Raw genomic sequence first — 23,385 nt, 5'->3', positions numbered from 1 at the left:
GGTCGCTTACAGTGCAGCAGTTTGTGTGACAAGAAATTTAAGGTACAAAAAACACGTTATGACGTCCTGCCTTTAATGATGCATTACCATAAAGACGTGTTGACAGTGGAGAAACACATTTTATAAGGTTGACAACACTTTTCTGCTTCTTTTATAAAGAATATATTATATATAAACAGACTGTATTTGTTGGGTCATTTTAACATGTGGACAGGCTAATTTAGTAGAACTGAAGAATTTCAGAATTATTATTTTACAGGTTTTAGACTTTGGATTTAAACCACAGGTGGCCTGTACTAATTATTTAAAATTACAAAGCGGAAAAGTCTCATTTGTCTAACTGCTGTTTAAGCCATTTCTGTATTTGTGCTGATATGAACCGTCTGATCGTCAGATAAAATCCAGTTCTAGCAGTGATAAACGGACCTCGGCAGTCAATAAGTCCAGGAACGTTTGTAAATTAATCATATCCCTGAATCCATGTGCCAACACAGCAGCAGAGATTTAGTGTTTCGAATTCTGTCGAATTTCTTTCTAAGTTTGTAAACATAAAGTGGTGACATCCAACTAAAGAGCACAGTGGTGAGAAAACAAAGTGACGGGTCAGAAGTTCTGGTTTGAGGACAGAACTGACCCTCGAACAATTTACAGCACGACGTGAGAAAAGCAGAAATGCCAGCAACTAACCAGAGTTTCCTTACCTCTCTCTTTCTCACACACACACACACACACACACACACACACACACACACACACACACACACACATCAGAAAGAAAGGAGACTTTTGGTCTGAGTATCAGGCTCCAAGCGTCACCCTTGAATGGTGCATTATCATGCAAACCATGCAAAATAAAACAATGAAAATGTGTCCATATAAAAAATAAGTGTTAGAAAATGGCATAGCAGGTGTACGTATCCCTCCAATCTCTTTTCCCGTTTCCTGATATCCTGAACTTTGCAGTGTCTACACTAAAAGTCGCATGCGTCACATGCAGTGCGTTGGCTTTGCAGCGATAAAGCTTTTGGGTGTATATAGTACGTATATTCATGTTCTTTTTATTTTAGCTAAAGTGTGCACTGTACAGAGTTTTACTTTACAAACGGTCGGGTTTCCCGTCTTTCCGGGCAGTCTCATGGCTCTGTCTGGACGGCAGCCAATCCGCGGTGGCCTCTGAAGGTCGGTGACCTCCCTCGTGACCCTGCAGCATCAAGGCAGATTGGACCCCCCCTTTACCTCCACATGGTCCAGAGGTGTGGATTTGACCCAAACTGATTTGGGTTTAGAGGCATGGGTTGGATTTAAGGTCTTAACTCAGAGTCGTGGATTACTGTGTGGTCACGTGAACACCTCTCAAGGTGGCGTGTTCCACACAGCGTCGCCAAACCCCTCCCCCGTGGAGGACAGCGGCAGGGGCCCCCCACTGGGCGTGAAGGGGTCCGTGTCTGTGTCTGTCTCCCCCTCCGCCAGGTAGCTCGGCCTGGGTCTCGTCCAGCTGGCATCGCCGGTCGCCACCCCAGCCTGCAATGACAGGCCCAAACCTTCCTCCCCCTCCCGCTCCCCAGAGATGCTGAACCCACTGGGCGAGCGCTCCAGCTCCTCGTGGTTCACCGACAACATGGAAAGAGGCGAGTCGGCCCCCCGCCCCCCTGTGGTCCTACCTGGCCCTGCTGACAAGTCCTGCAGGGAGCTGATGGGCAACACTGTGGGACGCTCGGTGTACGTGGGGATGGCAGCTGGAGGGTCTGGACCTAGGTAGCCACCTCCACCCAACCCCAGCCCTTCTCCACCTCCTCTACCCCCCCTGCCGTAATATGGACTCATCTTGCTGACAGGCACCTGGAAGGACATGTGTGGGAACGCCTCGGAGTAGTTGAAGAAAACCCGTCTGATCTCATCGTCCCCCGCGGGCTCGCAGGGCTCCAGGGTCATGTGGGCACCACCCGCGGAGTCCACCTGCAGGTGCTCCGAGTGCTGGATGTGCATGTCCACCAGGAAGTCCAACTTCTTCTCCATGTCCTCCACCTGAGACAGACACACAATAATGGCAGCAGCAGCTTCTGATCCCTGTGGCCTAATCTACCTGCTGAAACTAAAGCGTCACTCACACAGAAAAATGAATCTGAATGAAGACAAAAATTTATTTCACTGGAACTTTACAGTTGGAAGCAGTAACTAAAACTACACCTGCTTCCATTTTGGACTGTCGGGCTCTAGGTACCATCAAAGTACTGACAAGTGGTCAACAGTTCAAATCTGAGCTCTACTTAAACTTACTATTAAAAGAACAGATGTTTTTGTATAAAGTCCTGATATCAAAGCAGATGTTAGTTCTGGGGCTGTTGGACGTCCTCTGGATCTTAGGGCTTCATCAAAACGGACGCAAATACTTAACCTACAAAAGCACAATTTGTCTGATACGTTTCAAACGTTTCAGTTGTTAGTGCATCTGAAATGTTGAGAACTCCATCACTTATTCAAGATGCTTCACGGTCCTAATCCTCACCTGTCTCTCCACCCTGACAAATCTTCCCATCATGCTTTGGTCTTCAGCATCTGGCATGGAGGCGGCTTTGGCTAAGTAAGACTCGTGCCTGCGACACAGGGACAGTGTTAGAGGGACAAAAGGTTCACTGGAGAAATTCCTTTACAAAAACAATGTTTGTTAACACACAGAACATATCACACGTACAAAGAAGATCATGTGATCAAAGAAGATCATGTGATCAAAGAAGATCACTAATTCTTTCTTTATGAACAGTGGAACAGTACCTGGGTGACTGATTGGGTGGGTAGGCAAAAGGCGTTTTCTGAGTTTTCTTGTGTTTCGGTGTGAGGGGAGGTCCAGGGGCAAGAATCATGTCGATCCTTAAGGAAGGAAAACAGGAAGAGCTTGAGGAAAGAGGCCATGTTTGCTTCACTCAGACAAACCCCCTGGTCTGAAATGCAGCTGCTCACCTTGTCTGGAGGTATTTAATTCTACAGAGCATGTCCAGGTGTCCAGCAGAGTACTGCTCGATCACGTCTTTGACGTCGTAAGGCCTCAGGGTTTCCTTAAACTGCTTCTTGTTCAAGAGGAACTGCATGATCCTGAGAGACACAGTTCAGCAGGTTATTAAAGTGGCACTTCACTGCAGATTAGATTAGATTTTGCAGGTTGACTCCCCAGTCCCAGTGGGTTATGTAAGCCCTTCTCTGGCTCTGTCCTAAGATCTCCGTCATGACGGGCATGTCCACAGATCATGAGAAGGAAAGCACCAGGCACCTGAACCAGGTGTCCAAACCACCAACATGGTCAGTTTGTAATGTCTGAGCTCTTCGCCCTATCAATGAGTGAGCTCAGCCACTTTGACAGGTTTTATCTCTCATCTCATTCTTTTTGTCATTACCAAATATTCAGTGGAACATGAAAGATAAATCACTTCAGGCTCAGCTCTGTTTGGACCAGAGTCTGCACTTCACACTACAAACCATCCCAGTGTCCCCGTGTTAAACCTTTTTTTTTTTACAGGAACAACATGGGCTCATTGTCCTGCTCAGCGATACTCTGACACTCTCCATGTTTGGACCAAACCCAACACCTTTCAGTTCTTTGACAGCCTCCCTGCCACCCACTGAGCTAATTCTTTTGTCCCTTAGACTTGAATCGGACTCTTCCCAGAGTCGGCTGCTGCTGCTCCAGCTGAAAGTCTTGGGTCCTGAAACTAAAACCTTATAGGCCTGGGTGTCCGATTCAGAGACCCATTCAGCCCCGAAATAATGGTGTGGAAGGAGGCAGCACTTTCACAGGGTTAATCACTCATCTCACAGGCCCTCAGGCTAGATCTGAGCTCCTGCATTGTGTCAGCTGTGTGAGCTCCACCTGCTGACAGACATCACATCACATGACGTCATGACATCACTGTTTGAAGCTGCTGACCTGACCGCCCTGATGACCAGTTTCAGTGTGGGGATCATCTCCTCCAGGAGGATGTCTGCAGGGAAGCCCCGCTCCTCTAAGGCTGGATCTGCCAGAGCTCCGGCATCTGACAGACACACAAAAACACAAGAAACAGAACAGAGACAGTTAATCACTATTGGATTTAAGCTCAGTGCCCAATTGTGAACCAAACCAGACCAAATCCTTCCTTTGCTTTCTAATATTCACAGGCATACACAATATTCGTGGCGTACCTTCAGAGCTCTGGCGGAGTGTGTAGGCCTTCATGCGGAAGGCGGTGCGGAAGCGTTCCCGGTTACTGAAGCCGGCAGGTTTGGGCTCCTTGGAGGGACTTTCCTCAATGGACTCGGCGTTCCCTATGAGCTTCTTGCCCGTCCCAACCGACAGTCTCGCGTTGGGAAGACGAACACGCTCGAGTAAACTCAGCTTTTGGCTGAAGTGGAAGACAAAAGTCAAAAACTGTTCAACCTCATGACTACAACACATTTGGTCAAACCACATGAGCCACATGCTAATTGAGTGATTGGTGAACTGTCCAAGGCCAAAAGTGAACTCTCAAAGACTGTAATGCTGGTTTATGGTTTTAACTAGCATCTCTAATGTTGTGTGTCATTGTTACAAGTGTGCTTAAGTTCTGGTTCAGTCTAAAGTTTACAACTCTACACACCTGACCAACCTAATGGCTTAACAACACCTTGACAATAACATGTCAACATGCTTTGAGTGCTTTCAAATACATCAAGGATGCTTTGGAGAATTTGTGGATCCACACACATCTGGATTAGTCTTAAAATGGAGCTGCAGTAAATAGAACGGGGCACTTTTTTTAAAAACATCTCGGTCACGTGTTGATGTTTTAAAAAAACTCCTAGACTATGGCCTGAAATCTAGATAAATAAAATAAGCAGCTGTACGCTGCTCAGAGTTTTTAACCAGATGTGGACCAGTTTTAAGCTTGAGGTCTGGATGCCCTTTGACCTCGTAAAGCTTCAATGCGATTTTTAGTTTCTGCATCTTAATGGCAACAAGAATCCAAGACCGTGTGGTATAATAAAATTTAGGACAGTACGCTCTTTATGTGCTGACAAATATGGAAACACACATGTAGTGCAAACAGAACCATGGGAGTTTGTCTTTTTGGACTGTATCAAAGGTGTGTCCACATCAGTGCAAAAATGTTTTACCAGCAGTGACGGTTACAAAAATATCCCTTTTCTACTCTCAGCTACAACTTTCCTTAAGTCTGACTTCAGGTCTCCATGCTCTGCTGCCTCGATGCCTCAATGGTGCTGTCCTGGCAGAAAGAAGCCTCAAAGATCTGGGAGGAGATTGGTCTCCTTTACTGTCCAATGGCTGATGATATTTGGCAGCACAAAGACGAGAGCTCCCTGGGTAAAATAAGAGTCCTGTGTGCCTTGTAAGAGGCAGAGGGGCAGGGTAACCGGAGCCCACCGCAGCGTGAACAAGACCTCTGAAATGTGGAGCGTTCTCAGAGACTTTGCTCCCACAGCAGACACACAATATGAGCCTCTATGTGGCAGAATAGGGACGGCAGATTACAGCGCTGAGAGGCTGCAGAATAGGACGCTTTAAAGGAAGAGAGAATCTCTTTCTGACCGCTCCTCGACAGAATAAAGAACAGAAGATTAGACGTGATTACCCTCTGGCAACACAACATCTCCCACAGCTCTCCCTTCCCAAGACAGACATGGACTCATCTTAGTTTACTACACCTGCACAAAACCTATAATGGCAATATTACAGGATGGTTCCAGTTTATTACAGTTGTAATTGGGTCCGAAAACAGACACATGACACACTTGTTTTCCACCTGGCAGACTTGAGCACAGTGTTATTTCTGAATGAAATGATGCATTATCCATTTTACACAATCCTGCTGCCTCAAAACTCTAAATGCCAAATGTGTAATAATCTGCAGGTGCAATATTTCCTTTTGTCCAGGTGCTTTATGAAATCACTTTTACAGATCTATGTTTTCAGAACATGTCAAGACGCAGAGTTGTTTGGATCTTTTCAGGGGCTTTGTTGAAAACATAAACCAATTTTGAGCTTTGTAGAGTTATGGATTAGATTCACTCATATCTGTTCTGATATTTTCTGTCATGAAAACTAACTGACTGACTGACTGACTGACTGACTGAGCTGACACCGTCCTCACTGCAAAGGTCTGAAGCTTTTTCTCACCAACACACGGACAAACTGACTCTCAGATGGGATCTAATTTTCTGCCTGTGCTGTGTTGAATCGATCAGATAACTCCAATAAAAGTTGTAACATGGCCGTGTAGTGACACACACACACAAATACACACACTGTAAGTGGCTTATCGCCCTCTTTTTGGACCTGACAGTGCTGCTGTAGTTTCTGGCTGTCCTCCACCTCTTTGCTCAGAGCAACAAGATAATGTCAGACGGCTAATTTCCCACCGCTAATCCTACAAAATATTTAACACTCTGTATCTCTCTGTCATTACTTCCTCACTGTTTCGCCCTCTACAAATCAGTCAGCATGTTCCCCACATGAAGTTCATGTGTGTATGTTTGGAACTAAAACCTTTAAAGAGGATAATGGATCATTATTCACTCCCACGTTCCCTTGTAGTAATTAATGCCCTCTCCTGTATTTTCCAAGTCTCGTGTTGTGGGAAGTTTTTAAATCCCTCTGGAAAAAAAACATTAGTTAATCATCTAAAATTGTGTCATTTATCTTTATCTAAGACAAGATGAATCTCTTTCTCAAATCAAAAAATCAAACGCCCCCGGTCACATGTTTTGATGTAGAGACTCATTAATATTCCTCCACATGATGGAGAAAAAAGAAAGATCATCAAACCCAGAGACCCCATCCCGAGCTCTAATTACTCACTTTAAACTGTCATTCATAATTGAAACATAACTAATGGACTCACTAATACGTTTCTAAAAAAATTTCTCAACATAAATGTCATCAGAGCAGCTGAAGTGGAAGGCGGTGCTATGAAAGAGCGGGACGAGTGGGAGTTTTACATCACGATTCACATATTTACCACGGCCATTAGGCGAGAGATTTATTCGACTTGTGAATTAATACAGGAAGCTATTAAAAAGTGAACGGGGGATATTCTAGGAAACCTTCATTAGTCTTTCCAACACATTGGGCTAATTAAAGCGGCACCAGAGGTCCTTTACTCTGTGTGATTTACTGGATCTGCACTGGACATCAATCAGTGACCTACCTCGCCATGGCCTCCAGCTGATCCTTCCTTCGGATGGAGAGAGAGAAAGTACAAAGTTAACCAGAGCTGCTGACATCTTTCAGCATCACCCAAAAGTCACAGGACAAATATCAAACGCTGCTTTGAACATGGCTGTTCCTGTTTGAGGTTTGTGTTAAGATGGTCCACACTCCATGATGAACCAGCTGATGGATCGACCCTCAGGAGTCGATGGTAACACCAGTGTGATCAAATCAAGTCATGCTGAGACAGTCCTGTCCTTAAACAATTTGGTGGGTTGAGTAAAGACAGATATAGGATTGCTATGATAAAATATGTATATAACCTGTATATGTATATAATATTGTATATAACACATATTTACTGTCGTACCAGTATAAACGTAACAGTACCGAGGCTCTGACAGCCTAACAGACACTAAGTCAAGATAGAAAGACCTTCTTTGTGAGAACCGGAGCTGTTACATTTGTTCAGCATCCAGCTTTTCAAGAAAATGAAAAGTTTGAACAAAACTCATGACTGGTGTAAAACATACAGCAGAGCATCGGGGACTGTAAACAGTTTACTTGTTACCTGAAACAGGGAAGAGAGATGATAGTTTCATAATATCTCCATGTGGCAATAAGGTCTTCCCTGATTGGATTGGTGGAATAATATCTCCAGGCAGACTTGGAATAAGAAGACAGCAACAACACAGGAAATAATGTAAGAACAGCTGATTGATCCAGTAAGATCCCTACAGCTTTAACAGCGTAAATATAAAAACCCCATCTGGACAGGTTATGTCAGGTGGTCAGTACTGATGTCAGGTAGTGTCTCACCTGGATGAGCCCGGCGGCCGGATGTCTGCGCTTCTCAAAGTGCTTCTGTCTGTGCTGCTCCTGGACCTTCAGAGCCAGGCCTGACCCCAGAATACCCTGCAGCCATAGAACAGTCAAAAGCTGCAGACACACCAGCAGGTCTTTTCATCCCACTGTTCATCTCAACAAGGCTCAACCTTTCAGGGCTGCACACACACACACATGCATCTCAAATTTAGATTAGATTAGATTAAGGTTCAGGATGTCAGTTCCTGCTGTAAAGACCAAAAGCCTGTGGTTGTGGTAGCTGTGGTTTTATGTGTATGATTCCAAACACACACATGGTGAGCTAGGTAGAATGAAGCAGCAGTGAAGGTAAAATATGCAGAATCAGCTTTTTTGGAGCATCAACATGAATCCAAAAAAAGGAAATCAGTAAACTTCACACGGGTCTGACGATAGATCTGCGTGAAAACTTAGTGTAAAATAGTGTGTTACACATTTAGAAGTGAGTGATACTGTGATAACTGTAAATACAGTCGTGTGTACCCACTGCAGGCAAAGCGAAGAAGGAGACTCCGATCAGAGCGAAAGTGCCGGCTAACAATCTCCCAGCCCAGGTTTTTGGGGTTTTGTCTCCGTAACCAATGGTGGTCAGTGTGATCTGCAAAAGAGAGAGAGATGGTGCATCATGACTAAAATACAGTTTCTTTACGTTTTAGATCTTTGCTTCTGTCACGGGGACATGATCCAAACAGAGTCACAGTCTCTACAGTAACACACAGTAGTTCTAATGAAAGCGGGCCCTGCTTGGCCCTGGAACCTCTGGACTGAGCCACTGAAGGTCAGTTCAGATGCTGCCAGCAAAGATGGAGCACTTAACTTTAGAGACTCTTCAGCAGGACAGACGCTTGCTGTCACAGAACCTGCTGGTTGAAGGGCAGGGACATAATGAGGCTGCTGAACAAAAACTGCACCAGTGTGTCAGAATGTTTTCATTAGAGCATGAGGCTCTGCCAGCACTGAACTGTTATTCAATAAGCTACAGGCTCTTTGTCACATAAAACCTATATATATATATAGCAAATCTGTGATGGACTGGTGACCTGTCCAGGGTTTACCCCTGCCTTCCACCCGAGAGAGAGCTGGGATAGGCTCCAGCAGATCCCCGTGACCCTGAGCCAGGAAAAGCGGGTATAGAAAATTGATGGATGGATGGATATATAGCAAATGAACCAGCTGCTAATGGATGGGACTCATCAGTGAGAAGATCTAGTGACTGGATAGCTCAGTGGTTAAGGCCACTGACTTCGGTGGCCTGAACCCCCTCAGCCAGATCATCACTAAGACTGGCTTCGATACCGACTACGAAATGGAGCAACCATCAGCCACCTCCTGTACATGGATGACATCAAGCTGTATGCCAGGAATGAGCGAGACATCAGCCAGGATATACAGCAACGACACTGGAATGTCATTCAGACTGGACAAGTGTGGTCGAATGATAACAAAGAGAGGGAAGGTTGTCAGGACTGAAGGAGTTGAACTACCAGAAGGCAGCATAGCGGACGTTGAGGGGAGCTACAAGTACCTTGGAATCCCACAGGCAAATGGGAACCAAGAAGAAGCCGCAAGGAAAGCAGCCACAGCCAAATACCTACAGAGTGTAAGGCAAGTCCTAAGAAGTCAGCTAAATGGGAAGAACAAGGTCCAAGCCATCAACACCTACGCCCTGCCGGTCATCAGATACCCCGCTGGCATAATAAGCTGGCCAAAAGAGGACATAGAAGCCACTGATGTCATGACAAGGAAGCTTTTCACAATGCATGGAGGACTTCACCCCAAATCCAGCATCCTGAGACTGTACACTAAGAGGAAGGGAGGAGGCCGGGAACTGGTGAGCGTCAGAGCCACCATCCAAGATGAAACAGCAAAGATCCATGAGTACATCAGGAAGATGGCCCCAAGCGATGGAATACTTAGTGAATATCTCAGGCAACAGAAGCCTGATGCAGAGGAAGAAGAGCGAGAACCATCATGGCAGGACAAACCCCTGCACGGCATGTACCACCGACAGATACAAGAAGTGGCTGATATCGAAAAGTCCTACCGGTGGCTGGAAAAAGCTGGACTGAAAGACAGCACAGAGGCACTGATCATAGCGGCACAAGAACAGGCCCTGAGCACAAGATCGATAGAGGCCGGGGTCTACCGCACCAGGCAGGACCCCAGGTGCAGGCTGGGCAAAGATGCCCCTGAGACAATCCAGCATATAACAGCAGGTTGTAAGATGCTAGCAGGAAGAGCGTACATGGAACGCCATAACCAAGTGGCCGGCATAGTGTACAGGAACATCTGTGCCGAGCATGGGCTGGAGGTCCCAAGGTCAAAATGGGACACGCCTCCAAAGGTGGTGGAGAATGACCGAGCTAAGATCCTGTGGGACTTCCAGATACAGACCGACAAACAGGTGATGGCTAACCAACTGGACATAGTAGTGGTGGACAAACAACAGAAGAAAGCCGTAGTGGTAGATGTAGCAATACCAAGTGACAGCAACATCAGAAAGAAGGAACACGAGAAGCTGGAGAAATACCAAGGGCTCAAAGAAGAGCTAGAAAAGATGTGGAAGGTGAAGGCAACAGTGGTCCCCGTGGTAATCGGCACCCTCGGGGCTGTGACCCCCAAACTGGGAGAGTGGCTCCAACAGATCCCAGGAACAACATCAGAGATCTCAGTCCAGAAGAGCGCAGTGCTAGGAACAGCTAAGATACTGCGAAGAACCCTCAAACTCCCAGGCCTCTGGTAGAGGACCCGAGATTGAGGAAGACACACACACACACCACCCATAGGGGTGAGAAGGTAAATTTTTATATATATATATATCAACTATATATAACTAACTATATATATATATATATATATATATATATATATATATATATATATATATATATATATATATCAATGTTATGTATAACTATATATATATATATATATATATATATATATATATATATATCAATGTTATGTATATATCTCAACTAAAATATTGTATTTTGCCCTGTTTTTAATTATGTATGGTGATAAAAAATAGTTTCCAAGTGAATGTGTTTGTCATATTCTGTATTTTGTGTAGTAAAATGTGATAAACACAGTTTCTTTTTCAGACTGCTGCACTTCCTGGAATGAGGCTCAGCCTGATAACCCTCTTTGTTCACACACACAGCAGCTCCAGTCTGTCCCTGTATTTCCTTCTTCCCTTCAGATCGACAGTTTGATGATGGGTGTAACCAACATGAGGGGAGGTGCAGGACCTGACAGACCACATTCACTGTACAAACACCTGTTGTTTAGATCACAGCTCAAACTAGTTTCACTTCTAACAAAGTCCCACAGTCATTACCACTGAGAGGTGAAATGGCACAGAAAGGAGCTCAGCTGGACCAGGAATCAATTTCTTGTTCGATCTGTCTGGATCTACTGAAGGATCCGGTGACTGTTCCCTGTGGACACAGCTACTGCATGACCTGTATTAAAACTCACTGGGATGAAGAGGATGAGAAGAATATCTACAGCTGCCCTCAGTGTAGGCAGATCTTCATACCGAGGCCTGTCCTGGTGAAAAACACCATGTTAGCAGATTTAGTGGAGCAGCTGAAGAAGACTGGACTCCAAGCTGCTCCTGCTGATCACTGCTATGCTGGACCTGAAGATGTGGCCTGTGATGTCTGCACTGGGAGAAAACTGAAAGCCCTCAAGTCCTGTCTGGTGTGTCTGGTGTCTTACTGTGAGAAACACCTCCAGCCTCATTATGATGTAGCTCAGTTAAAGAGACACAAGCTGGTGGAGCCCTGCAAGAAGCTCCAGGACAACATCTGCTCTCATCATGAAGAGGTGATGAAGATGTTCTGCCGCACTGATCAGCAGAGTATTTGTTATCTCTGCTCTGTGGAGGAACATAAAGGCCACGACACAGTCTCAGCTGCAGCAGAAAGGACTGAGAGGCAGAGAGAGCTCGAGGGGAGTCGACAGAAAATCCAGCAGAGAATCCAGGACAGACAGAAAGATGTGAAGGTGCTTCAGCAGCAGCTGGAGGCCATCAATGGTTCTGCTGATAAAGCAGTAAAGAACAGTGAGAAGATCTTCACTGAGCTGATCAGTCTCCTGGAGAAAAGACGCTCTGATGTGAAGCAGCAGATCAGATCCAAGCAGGACACTGAAGGGAGTCGAGTCAAAGAGCTTCAGGAGAAGCTGGAGCAGGAGATCACTGAGCTGAAGAGGAAAGACGCTGATCTGAAGCAGCTCTCACACACACAGGATCACAACCAGTTTCTACAGAACTACCCCTCAGTGTCAGCTCTCAGTGAACCTACAGACTCATCCAGCATCAATATCCGTCCTCTGAGATACTTTGAGGACGTGACAGCAGCTGTGTCAGAGCTCAGAGATAAACTACAGGACATTCTGAGGGAGAAATGGACAAACATCTCACTGGCTCTGACTGAAGTGTCTGTTTTACGGTCACAACCAGAGCCCAAGACCAGATTTGGATTCTTACAATGTTCAAAGAAAATCACACTGGATCCAAACACAGCAAACACACGTCTGTTATTATCTGAGGGAAACAGAAAAGCAACAGTAATGAGTCAACATCAGTCTTATTCCAGTCACCCAGACAGATTCACTGGATGGTGTCAGGTCCTGAGTAGAGAGAGTCTGACTGGACGTTGTTACTGGGAGGTGAAGTGGTGCGGGGCAGGAGTTTATCTAGCAGTCACATACAAGAATATCAGCAGAGCAGGGACCTTGAATGAATGTGGATTTGGATTCAATGACAAATCTTGGACATTATATTGTGGACAAAACAGTTATGACTTTCGGCACAACAGTATCAGAACTCCAGTGTCAGGTCCTCAGTCCTCCAGAGTAGGAGTGTACCTGGATCACAGAGCAGGTATTCTGTCCTTCTACAGTGTCTCTAAAACCATGACTCTCCTCCACAGAGTCCAGACCACATTCACTGAGCCTCTCTATGCTGGACTTCGACTTGGTTACTGTTTGAATGCTGGAGGCAGTGCTGAGATTTGTAAAGTCATACAGATGCTATAGGATTAAAACAGGTCAGTCAGCTCATCGATTTAGTTTAATTAATAGTTGCTTATTGTTGTGGTGTCACATTAATCAAACAGTGTGGGTGGAACTATGATCTCTGCTTTCTGTTTTATCTCTACCTTGTTCTTCAAACAAACTGACAATGTAAAATATTTAACTTACTGTCTGTATTTTTAAAGGAAGTTAATGTTTTTTCCAACAATAAAACTGGGGATTGAAAAATGAAGATAAGTTGAGTCCAGTTGGGGGCAGTCGTGTTCTAATGGATAGGGATTTGGACTTGTAACCTGAAAATTTCAGGTTCGAGTCTCAGGTCCGGCAGGAATTGTCGGTGGGAAGGAGTGAATAGCCAGCGCTCTCTCCACCTTCAATACCATGACTGAGGGTGTGTGCTCACGGTGTATCTGTGTTCACTGCTGTGTGTGCGCACTTTGGGTGGTAATGGAATTTCCCCACTGTGGGACTAATAGGTGTAATAAACTAACTTGACCTCTACCTCCAGCTTTATGATGTGGCTCTACTCAGACTTGTAGTTAATGGAGGTTTGGTTTCATACATTTAACCAAAACCAGACCTTTTCCTGAGCCTCAACCAAAGTGTTTCTGCTGCCTAAACCACTGACAAGTGTAGATGTGATCGTCAAACTACACCACCACCTTGAGAACATCACCCAGCCAGTCATTACCATATTTTTAGAGACAGAAAGACATCATTTGGTGCTGTGGGGTCTTAAAATTGAGTAGAAGCTATAACAGAAAATCTGAGGTATATTTACCTGATCCCTGGTGGGAAATTCCCAAGATACCCAGCGGTATATAAAGTACTTCAAATTAGAAGTATATAAGGTAGTTAACGTCAGCTACCCAGCGGTATATAAAGTACTTCAAATTAGAAGTATATAAGGTAGTTAACGTCAGCTACCCAGCGGTACATGAAGTACTTCAAATTAAAAGTATATGAGGTAGTTAACGTCAGCTACCCAGCGGTATATAAAGTACTTCAAATTAGAAGTATATAAGGTAGTTAACGTCAGCTACCCAGCGGTATATAAAGTACTTCAAATTAAAAGTATATGAAGTATATGAGGTAGTTGACGTCAGCTACCCAGCGGTATATAAAGTACTTCAAATTAGAAGTATATGAGGTAGTTGACGTCAGCTACCCAGCGGTATATAAAGTACTTCAAATTAGAAGTATATAAGGTAGTTAACGTCAGCTACCCAGCGGTATATGAAGTACTTCAATTAGAAGTATATAAGGTAGTTAACGTCAGCTACCCAGCGGTATATGAAGTACTTCAAATTAGACGTATATAAGGTAGTTAACGTCAGCTACCCAGCGGTATATGAAGTACTTCAAATTAGACGTATATAAGGTAGTTAACGTCAGCTACCCAGCGGTATATAAAGTACTTCAAATTAGAAGTATATAAGGTAGTTAACGTCAGCTACCCAGCGGTATATAAAGTACTTCAAATTAGACGTATATAAGGTAGTTAACGTCAGCTACCCAGCGGTATATAAAGTACTTCAAATTAGAAGTACATAAGGTAGTTAACGTCAGCTACCCAGCGGTATATAAAGTACTTCAAATTAGAAGTACATAAGGTAGTTAACGTCAGCTACCCAGCGGTATATAAAGTACTTCAAATTAGAAGTACATAAGGTAGTTAACGTCAGCTACCCAGCGGTATATAAAGTACTTCAAATTAGAAGTACATAAGGTAGTTAACGTCAGCTACCCAGCGGTATATAAAGTACTTCAAATTAGAAGTACATAAGGTAGTTAACGTCAGCTACCCAGCGGTATATAAAGTACTTCAAATTAGAAGTACATAAGGTAGTTAACGTCAGCTACCCAGCGGTACATAAAGTACTTCAAATTAGAAGTATATAAGGTAGTTAACGTCAGCTACCCAGCGGTACATAAAGTACTTCAAATTAGAAGTACATAAGGTAGTTAACGTCAGCTACCCAGCGGTACATAAAGTACTTCAAATTAGAAGTATATAAGGTAGTTAACGTCAGCTACCCAGCGGTACATAAAGTACTTCAAATTAGAAGTATATAAGGTAGTTAACGTCAGCTACCCAGCGGTATATAAAGTACTTCAAATTAGAAGTATATAAGGTAGTTAACGTCAGCTACCCAGCGGTACATAAAGTACTTCAAATTAGAAGTATATAAGGTAGTTAACGTCAGCTACCCAGCGGTACATAAAGTACTTCAAATTAGAAGTATATAAGGTAGTTAACGTCAGCTACCCAGCGGTACATAAAGTACTTCAAATTAGAAGTATATAAGGTAGCTACATAAATTGTGTTTTCATTTAACAGTTAACTTTATACCAAAAACAATCATTGGAACAAAAAACCTAAACCCAATCAGTATTTCCAGCACCTCCCTTTGCCCATTAACCAGCAGCAGTTCTCTGTGGCTTGACCTGCATACAGTTTCTCTTTTTCTGCACAGTGTATATTTTAGTTATTGTGTTTTCTTAAATTTGGTTTGGTGCTCCTAAAGTTTTTGATGGTGCTTTACAAAGTTAGGAACACCAGCCCTACCATGTAATAAAGTTAATTTTTAGTCTGCTGTGAAAAGTACTTTGGTGCTTTCACATTTTGACTTTTACTTGGAACACTGGACTTTTACACTGTGGTATTTCTACTATTATTATTGGTGTAAAGGATCAGAGTATCTCTTTCAAGGCTTCTCATTAGCAGATAAGATGGATTCAGCTCCTTAAAGTTAGAATCAGACAACTTATTTCTGCTATTGATAACTAGCTATTGATGACTCAATATTTTGTAGAACACTGTGCATGGATTTCTACCAAGATTTTTCAAAGAAAGAAAATTGTTTGTTTTCGTGTTTATTCATTAAAACGAAACCAATACACATAAAGATAATGTGCACAGTATATTGTACATACCAGCCCCCACCATAAAGCATCAGCATACGTGTCAAAATCCTGGGGTTTGGGCTGAGCTGTGGGGTTTTCATGGTTGGACACGTCTGTGGTGACATCGTCCTTCTCGACCAGGTAGACCAGGAAAGACGCCAAGATGAGTGACAGGAAGCCGATGTACCAGGCGGTGATCAGCTCCTGCAGAAATACACATTTAACACCCATCTCCTCTGACAGGAAGCATCTTCGTAGAGGGACCACTTTACGAGTTTCACATGTTCTGTGGACATTTTATCTACATAAAATGTAAATGTTGTAAATGCTGTTTTCTGTTTAAAACAAACCAGTGAACAGTAACCACAGCATTAGTCTTTACGTCTTCTGTTTTCATCATGGAAATGTGTTTCACAGCATGTGGCCTGCAGGACATAACTAAAACTATATTTTAATTATTTGCATTTGCAGGACTAGTGGTCCAAATATCCAGTAATGGATGATCATGTAAAAACAGATCTAATAATCTGATTATAAGACTGAAAAATTACTTGCCAAAACTAAAGTTACCGGTTTATTTACTTAATGTTGTGGAAAGTTACTGCTAAATCCAAGAGCAATAATGGTAAAATACCAGGCCATTGTACACCCATGATACAACTACACCAAGGTACTGTACTAACCAAAAGGTTAGCATTATCTTAATGCATTTCAGTTATCTAAATAAACTGGGTTTTTATTTAGATAACTACGCAAGTAATAAGCAGACAGCTAGTTAGCTTCCCACTGTTTATTCAGAAACAATAAAAGTCTGCCTTATTTAGATGCTTAGCCGTTTGCCTCATTAGCTAATTTTAGCTAGCTAAGTTAGCTAGATAAGCGAACAACTGAGTAGCATTAGCTAAATAAACAACGGGTTGGTAAAGTTAGCTAGTTAACTATCTGTCAGCTTTTTCTTTGACTAATTAGCTAATGTTAGTTGTTAACTAGCTAACTAGTCAAATGCATTAAGCTAACGTTAGCTTCTTTACATTGCTACAGCTAACACATATCTTAAGACGAGGAACGTCAGGGGGCATAAAAACAATATAAAATATCGTGATTCGTAACTTTAGGGTGTGTATTCTCACCATAAATGTTAATATTATTAAGTCTTACTCACTAACGCGTTAACATCTGTCCTTTCCGTTTAAGACCTTGCGTTAGCATTAGCGTTAGCACCAGCGTTAGCATTAGCTACAGCGTGGATATGACGTGATGTTTCGTCCAATCAGGTTCCTGTGGGGACATTTTGGCGCGCAGAAACGCAGTTAAAATAAATAATGGAGGATATATTCAGATAAATGTTCAGAAATGGCGGCACATGGCCCATACAAACGTTTAAAAATAACCTACAGTAATGTAATATATCGGATTGTAACCGCTCTCATAATTTATGGAGCTGCAGCCTCAATGCCCTGCAGAGGTTAGCACGTAGATCTATTCAGAACAGATCGGTTTCTCCTCTGGTAGAACCACCTGTAAGAGCTCCCAGGTGTTCCCCCTCCTTCTGTTCATTGTACTCTCTCTTCTTCATGTTACCTGTAAAAATGTCAGTCACACCTTTCCCACAGTTCAGCCTCTTTCCACTAATATCTAGACTCCTTATTCTACACTCTACCTGACACTGTTTCTATTGTTTGCATGTAAATGAACAGTCTCACTGATGCTTTAAACACAATTTGCTCGTAGCAGTGCCTTTACATGAACATGGCCGTCTTATTCTGCATCTTCTTCAGTTCCTACTGCAGCTTTTTTACTGTCAGAGCGTCTGTACTTGGTGAAAGGCAGCAGTGTTACGGCCTGTCAGCTCCTACCTTACTGTGTGCGTAGATGGCAGAACCCAGCAGTTTCCAGGTCCCTCCTCTCCGGTCCATGCGCAGCATCCGCAGGATCTGCAGGAAGCGCAGGCTGCGCAGGGACGTGGCCAACACGTTGCCCTGGTTCCGCACAGCCACCACCGGCACCGAGGCAATCAGCACAAAGATGTCTGAGACAGAACAGAGCCGGGACAAAATCACCCTCAGAAGATTGTCTATGTGAGCCTTTAATGAGTCTGACCCGACACAGTTATTAAGTCTTCTTTCTGAGACCACGGATGAGCGGGGAAGAGTCGTGGAATTACAGCAAGCTGAATATAAAGGACGTTATTGATAAAGCTTTAGTTCTGTGAAGCAGAGAGCAGCTTAGCAGATGTTTTAATTCGCCTTGACATAACGACGAACATCAGTCCTCCCTCTCTGTGTTTCTTCATAATGTCTTTATGGACAGAATATCTCCTCTGTGTATGTCTATACTACACTCTCTACACTGAAGTGATGTACACTGTGCAGGATGTGCAGGGACTCTGGTTTTCCTGTTCTTTTTTTATTTTAAAAGCTCAGAAATATTTCCACCTCCTCACCTAAAATACACAGAGGTTTGCGAGCGAACTTCAGCCTCCCCCTCCATCCTTTGTAGCGACAGCAGCATCCTGCCGCCCAGATCCTCAGTGCAAACTCCGCTCCGAAGATGAAGATGGCAAAGGTTTCCTGCAACAGGAACATCAAATAGCAGCACAGATGGAAATGGTTCCCTTAAAGCATAATTCACAGTGTAGAAAGTTTGTGTTTCTACTGAATCTTAAAGTTTTTATTTTTAATTGGTTTAAAGCTGTTTTAGTGAATAATAATGTGACTTTTTAATGTTTGGATGTAGGATCTGGGGATAATGGTTTGGAGAAATGTGTGTCAAATGATGCACAGGACATCTAAAGTATTCTATTTCATTTAACTGTGCAGCAAACACCACATCATCGCAGTCAGTCAGCATTTTCAAAATATGTGATACTGTAGAATAAGATGATACACTGGCAGTCCCAGGCATCTTACCAGTATCACCAGCCAGTGTGCAGACACCTTCTCGTGCTCCCTGAACGTTGTCAGAATGGCCAGAATCAAACAGCCCAGGACGATTAAGAACCTGCAGAGACAGAAAAACACAGGTCAGTACGTGCAGCAACACCTGCCCAGCTCTGCACGCTGCTGTTCCCCCGTAAAACAACACGAGAGAAGGTGCCTTACTGGTCTCTGTACAGCTTAACTTCACCACCAGAGAGCGCTGTGTCTCTATGGTTAACTTTAAATATAGAGGGAAGGACATGATAGCAAACACAAACACATTAAAGCTGCTCCTCCTGTTACTGAAGTACATCAACAACACAAAGTGTAAAAATAGTTGAATGAAAACTAAAACAACTGAACCTGAAATGTCTAAAAGTAACACACTGCTTCACTCAGCTTTCATTGAAGCTGTGTATCTGCTACTCAGGACAAAGCTAAAGTATGTTTTGATCAGTGTGTGTGACTTATCTTTACCTTATTCTCCAAACCACCAACCCAAACATTCACTTTCACACCATCCACTCCTGAGTTGTTTTAAATGACCCAGTCAGGCTCCTTCCCTGAACATCTATATTTAGCTCAGCTGAAAGAAATTGGATGCACACTTACAAATCGCTATTAAAATGTCTCTGTGCACTGGTGCACCCTGGCTGTATTCCAGAGAGTCTGGAGTTACCCACCCTGCTAGGATATATGACGTAGAACCACAGTGAATGAACGCAGCCAGCTGCAGAACTGACGGCAACCCTGCCAATTAGCATTTAGCCAGAGCTGCATGACCGATGTTCCCCACCACCAGCTCCATGGAAAAGGTTATTTTCACCTCTTTTTCAGCCCATTCGACTGCACCACGCTCTCACGCTGCAGCTCAGACCTGAAGAAGCTGGAGCCACCACCTGAGACTGGTGCACTCTGGGAAACATCTGGGAGCTTGTGGTGGTGAGAGTTTCAGTCACAGACAAACTTCAGACGTTTATTTCAGCATGTTAATCTGCAGTGACAGATGCAAAACTGAAACATCTGGATATCAAGACAATGTTTCTACTGTAATCATCCATAATGACCCATGACATTTCATGTAAACTGTACAGACATTTGTGAACACATCCACTAAACTGCTATACAACAATGAACCATCGACTGCTCTGTGGCCTCCAAACCTCCTGCCTGTTCTTCCTGATTCCTAAATCATTCATGGCCTGTTGTGTTGCCATTAGGAATCCCTGAGACGTTTCTGAAGTGCTGCACGCCCATAATAACATGAATATTTTACAGCCTGGACAGTTTGACATAATTCACATGAAGCAAATGATGCTGATAGTTAGCTGATGCCGCCGGACTGACGTCCTGTGTGTTTCTCTGGGTCATGAAAGTGGTTAAATCACGTGATCCGCCGGACATGAAGTCTGGCGGATTTACACGGAGCAAAATCAGAGTGTTTCTCCTCTCTTACCCAGAGGGCAGAAATATATCATGGACCGACTGGAGCACGTCGATTTTAACTCAATGACCTGACAGATACTGATCTGCAACCCGGTCGGCTTCAGATAGTTTGTTCAGTAAAGCACACAGAGTGAAGCCCATTGGACCTGACACACCAAAGAAACAGTGAGTTCAAGTGGCGTTCACGCAGCTTTGGTTCAACAGGAATTTAATTCCCAGATTAAATGGAAACAGATGGAAAGAAATCAATAAAAACCCAGCAATGGAAAAATGTTTTACTCCATCAGAACATACTGAGCTAATCTGAGACCTGTTTATCCATGCTGTTTGTGCTGTTTGTCCATTTACTGCAGCTGGCTGTCAGAAGTTGGGATTGTTTTTTCACGTCAGTCCACCTGTACCTGTACCTTCTCTCCTTCAATTTTTGCACAGCAGCTCGGCTGAGTCTCAGTCCCGCTGGGCTCTCAGAGAAGATTCCGCCCCTGAAGATTCCTAACAAACAATTTTCCAGCGAGATCCAATAAACGATGCAGACGATGCAGCTCTGACAGTTCATTTGCTCGGTGATATCCAAACACAGGAGGGAGAGTACAGCGGCAGCAGCACGCTGTTAATGAGCACAGTCACAAGGACGAGATGGGAGGTCTTTATTCCGCTGAGGATCTGAGAAGACAATTAGAGGCAGCTTCCCACTTCGATGCCCATCAGTCTGAAGATAAAACGTCCTGATGTGGAGTCCAATATCTCTGGCATTTCAAAATAAAGCTGATCAGGCCTGAACTCTTGCTGCAGTTTTCTGATTCACCCACATTAAAGAGTTTTCAAACACAAGCCAATGCAGTTTCTGTTGCATTAATCAATTTCTGTTATAGAGGCTGTTTTACTTTTCTCACACAGTTTGATGCGTGAAAAATTATTACACAGCAATTTAATTGTTTTATCACAGTTTAGTTTGATATCTCACTTTGTTGTCTTTGAACCAATAAAACTAAACTGAATTAAATTAGAGAAAAGTCACAGAAACATTAAGTATTTAAATGGTTAAAAGTCCAGTCCTGATCGTCTCCCTGGAATGAGGCTCAGCCTGATAACCCTCCCTCTGCTCTCTCACACAGCAGCTCCAGTCTGTCCACATATTTCCTTGTTTCCTTTAGATCTACAGTTTGATGATGGGTGTAATCAACATGAGGGGAGGTGCAGGAACTGACAGACCACATTCCCTGTACAAACATGTTGTTTAGATACAATCTCAAACTAGTTTCACTTCTAACAAAGTCCCACAGTCATTACCACTGAGAGGTGAAATGGCGCAGAAAGGAGCTCAGCTGGACCAGGAATCAATTTCTTGTTCGATCTGTCTGGATCCACTGAAGGATCCGGTGACTGTTCCCTGTGGACACAGCTACTGCATGACCTGTATTAAAACTCACTGGGATGAAGAGGATGAGAAGAATATCTACAGCTGCCCTCAGTGTAGGCAGATCTTCACATCGAGGCCTGTCCTGGTGAAAAACATCATGTTAGCAGCTTTAGTGGAGCATCTGAAGAAGACTGGACTCCAAGCTGCTCCTGCTGATCACTGCTATGATGGACCTGAAGATGTGGCCTGTGATGTCTGCACTGGCAGAAAACTGAAAGCCCTCAAGTCCTGTCTGGTGTGTCTGGTGTCTTACTGTGAGAAACACCTCCAGCCTCATTATGATGTAGCTCAGTTAAAGAGACACAAGCTGGTGGAGCCCTGCAAGAAGCTCCAGGACAACATCTGCTCTCGTCATGATGAGGTGATGAAGATGTTCTGCCGCACTGATCAGCAGAGTATCTGTTATCTCTGCTCTGTGGACGAACATAAAGGCCACGACACAGTCTCAGCTGCAGCAGAAAGGACTGAGAGGCAGAGAGAGCTCGAGGGGAGTCGACAGAAAATCCAGCAGAGAATCCAGGACAGAGAGAAAGATGTGAAGGTGCTTCAGCAGCAGCTGGAGACCATCAATGGCTCTGCTGATAAAGTAGTGAAGGACAGTGAGAAGATCTTCACTGAGCTGATCCGTCTCCTGGAGAAAAGACGCTCTGATGTGAAGCAGCAGATCAGATCCCAGCAGGAAACTGAAGTGAGTCGAGTCAAAGAGCTTCAGGAGAAGCTGGAGCAGGAGATCACTGTGCTGAAGAGGAAAGACGCTGATCTGAAGCAGCTCTCACACACACAGGATCACACCCAGTTTCTACAGAACTACCCCTCAGTGTCAGCTCTCAGTGAACCCACAGACTCATCCAGCATCAATATCCGTCCTCTGAGATACTTTGAGGACGTGACAGCAGCTGTGTCAGAGCTCAGAGATAAACTACAGGACATTCTGAGGGAGAAATGGACAAACATCTCACTGGCTCTGACTGAAGTGGATGTTTTACTGCCACAACCAGAGCCCAAGACCAGAGCTGGATTCTTACAATATTCACAGGAAATCACACTGGATCCAAACACAGCAAACACATATCTGTTATTATCTGAGAGAAACAGAAAAGCAACATTAATGCGTCAACAACAGTTTTATTTCAGTTACACAGACAGATTCACTGGATGGTATCAGGTCCTGAGTAGAGAGAGTCTGACTGGACGTTGTTACTGGGAGGTGGAGTGGAGCGGGACAGGAGTTGCTGTAGCAGTCACATACAAGAATATCAGCAGAGCAGGGAGGTTGAATGGATTTATATTTGGATTCAATGACAAATCTTGGGCGTTAAATTGTGGACAAAACAGTTATGAATTTAGGTACAACAACATCAGAACTCCAGTGTCAGGTCCTCAGTCCTCCAGAGTAGGAGTGTACCTGGATCACAGAGCAGGTATTCTGTCCTTCTACAGTGTCTCTAAAACCATGACTCTCCTCCACAGAGTCCAGACCACATTCACTCAGCCTCTCTATGCTGGACTCTGGCTTACCAGTTCATGTAAAGCTGGAAGCAGTGCTGAGATTTGTAAAGTCAAATAGATGCTACAGGATTAAAACAGCTCAATCAGCTCATTGATTTAGT

The 23,385-nt window shown here is 43.9% G+C and overlaps 4 protein-coding genes across 14 annotated transcripts in view; 3 read left to right on the top strand and 1 right to left on the bottom strand.

Moving 5' to 3' along the window:
• The window catches only part of LOC113134345 (zinc finger protein 62 homolog), a 757,491-nt gene that overhangs the window by 430,986 nt on the left and 303,120 nt on the right, over window positions 1-23,385 (top strand). The gene's annotated exons all lie outside the window — the stretch shown is intronic.
• kcnq3 (potassium voltage-gated channel, KQT-like subfamily, member 3) overlaps window positions 874-23,385 on the bottom strand; it is a 62,066-nt gene continuing 39,554 nt past the window's right edge. The window contains exons 3-16 of one of the 2 annotated variants that reach the window (XM_026313715.1): window positions 18,901-18,991; window positions 18,435-18,561; window positions 17,848-18,020; window positions 16,022-16,195; window positions 8,529-8,639; window positions 7,997-8,092; window positions 7,749-7,843; window positions 7,176-7,202; window positions 4,174-4,373; window positions 3,920-4,025; window positions 2,959-3,090; window positions 2,773-2,868; window positions 2,507-2,594; window positions 874-2,025 (exon numbers count right to left, since the gene is read on the bottom strand). In XM_026313715.1, coding sequence (XP_026169500.1) covers window positions 1,354-2,025; window positions 2,507-2,594; window positions 2,773-2,868; window positions 2,959-3,090; window positions 3,920-4,025; window positions 4,174-4,373; window positions 7,176-7,202; window positions 7,749-7,843; window positions 7,997-8,092; window positions 8,529-8,639; window positions 16,022-16,195; window positions 17,848-18,020; window positions 18,435-18,561; window positions 18,901-18,991 — 2,188 coding nt within the window. In that variant the 3' untranslated portion in view covers window positions 874-1,353. Of the gene's footprint in view, window positions 2,026-2,335; window positions 2,396-2,506; window positions 2,595-2,772; window positions 2,869-2,958; window positions 3,091-3,919; window positions 4,026-4,173; window positions 4,374-7,175; window positions 7,203-7,748; window positions 7,844-7,996; window positions 8,093-8,528; window positions 8,640-16,021; window positions 16,196-17,847; window positions 18,021-18,434; window positions 18,562-18,900; window positions 18,992-23,385 lie in introns of those variants that run through there. The other variant, XM_026313716.1, reaches the window with a different exon arrangement.
• Window positions 11,268-13,296, top strand: LOC113134370 (tripartite motif-containing protein 16-like). The gene has a single exon (XM_026313726.1). The coding sequence runs from the start codon at window positions 11,396-11,398 to the stop codon at window positions 13,085-13,087; it is 1,692 nt and encodes a 563-aa protein (XP_026169511.1). The 5' UTR covers window positions 11,268-11,395; the 3' UTR covers window positions 13,088-13,296.
• On the top strand, window positions 21,645-23,342 carry LOC113134385 (tripartite motif-containing protein 16-like). The gene has a single exon (XM_026313758.1). It carries the CDS (start codon window positions 21,660-21,662, stop codon window positions 23,340-23,342), a length of 1,683 nt encoding a protein of 560 aa, XP_026169543.1. The 5' UTR covers window positions 21,645-21,659.

The sequence above is a fragment of the Mastacembelus armatus genome, chromosome 17 (genome assembly GCF_900324485.2).
Source record: "Mastacembelus armatus chromosome 17, fMasArm1.2, whole genome shotgun sequence".
Lineage (NCBI taxonomy): Eukaryota > Metazoa > Chordata > Actinopteri > Synbranchiformes > Mastacembelidae > Mastacembelus > Mastacembelus armatus.
The sequence above is the reverse complement of the archived record's forward strand: the minus strand, read 5'-3'. Positions and strand labels throughout refer to the sequence as shown.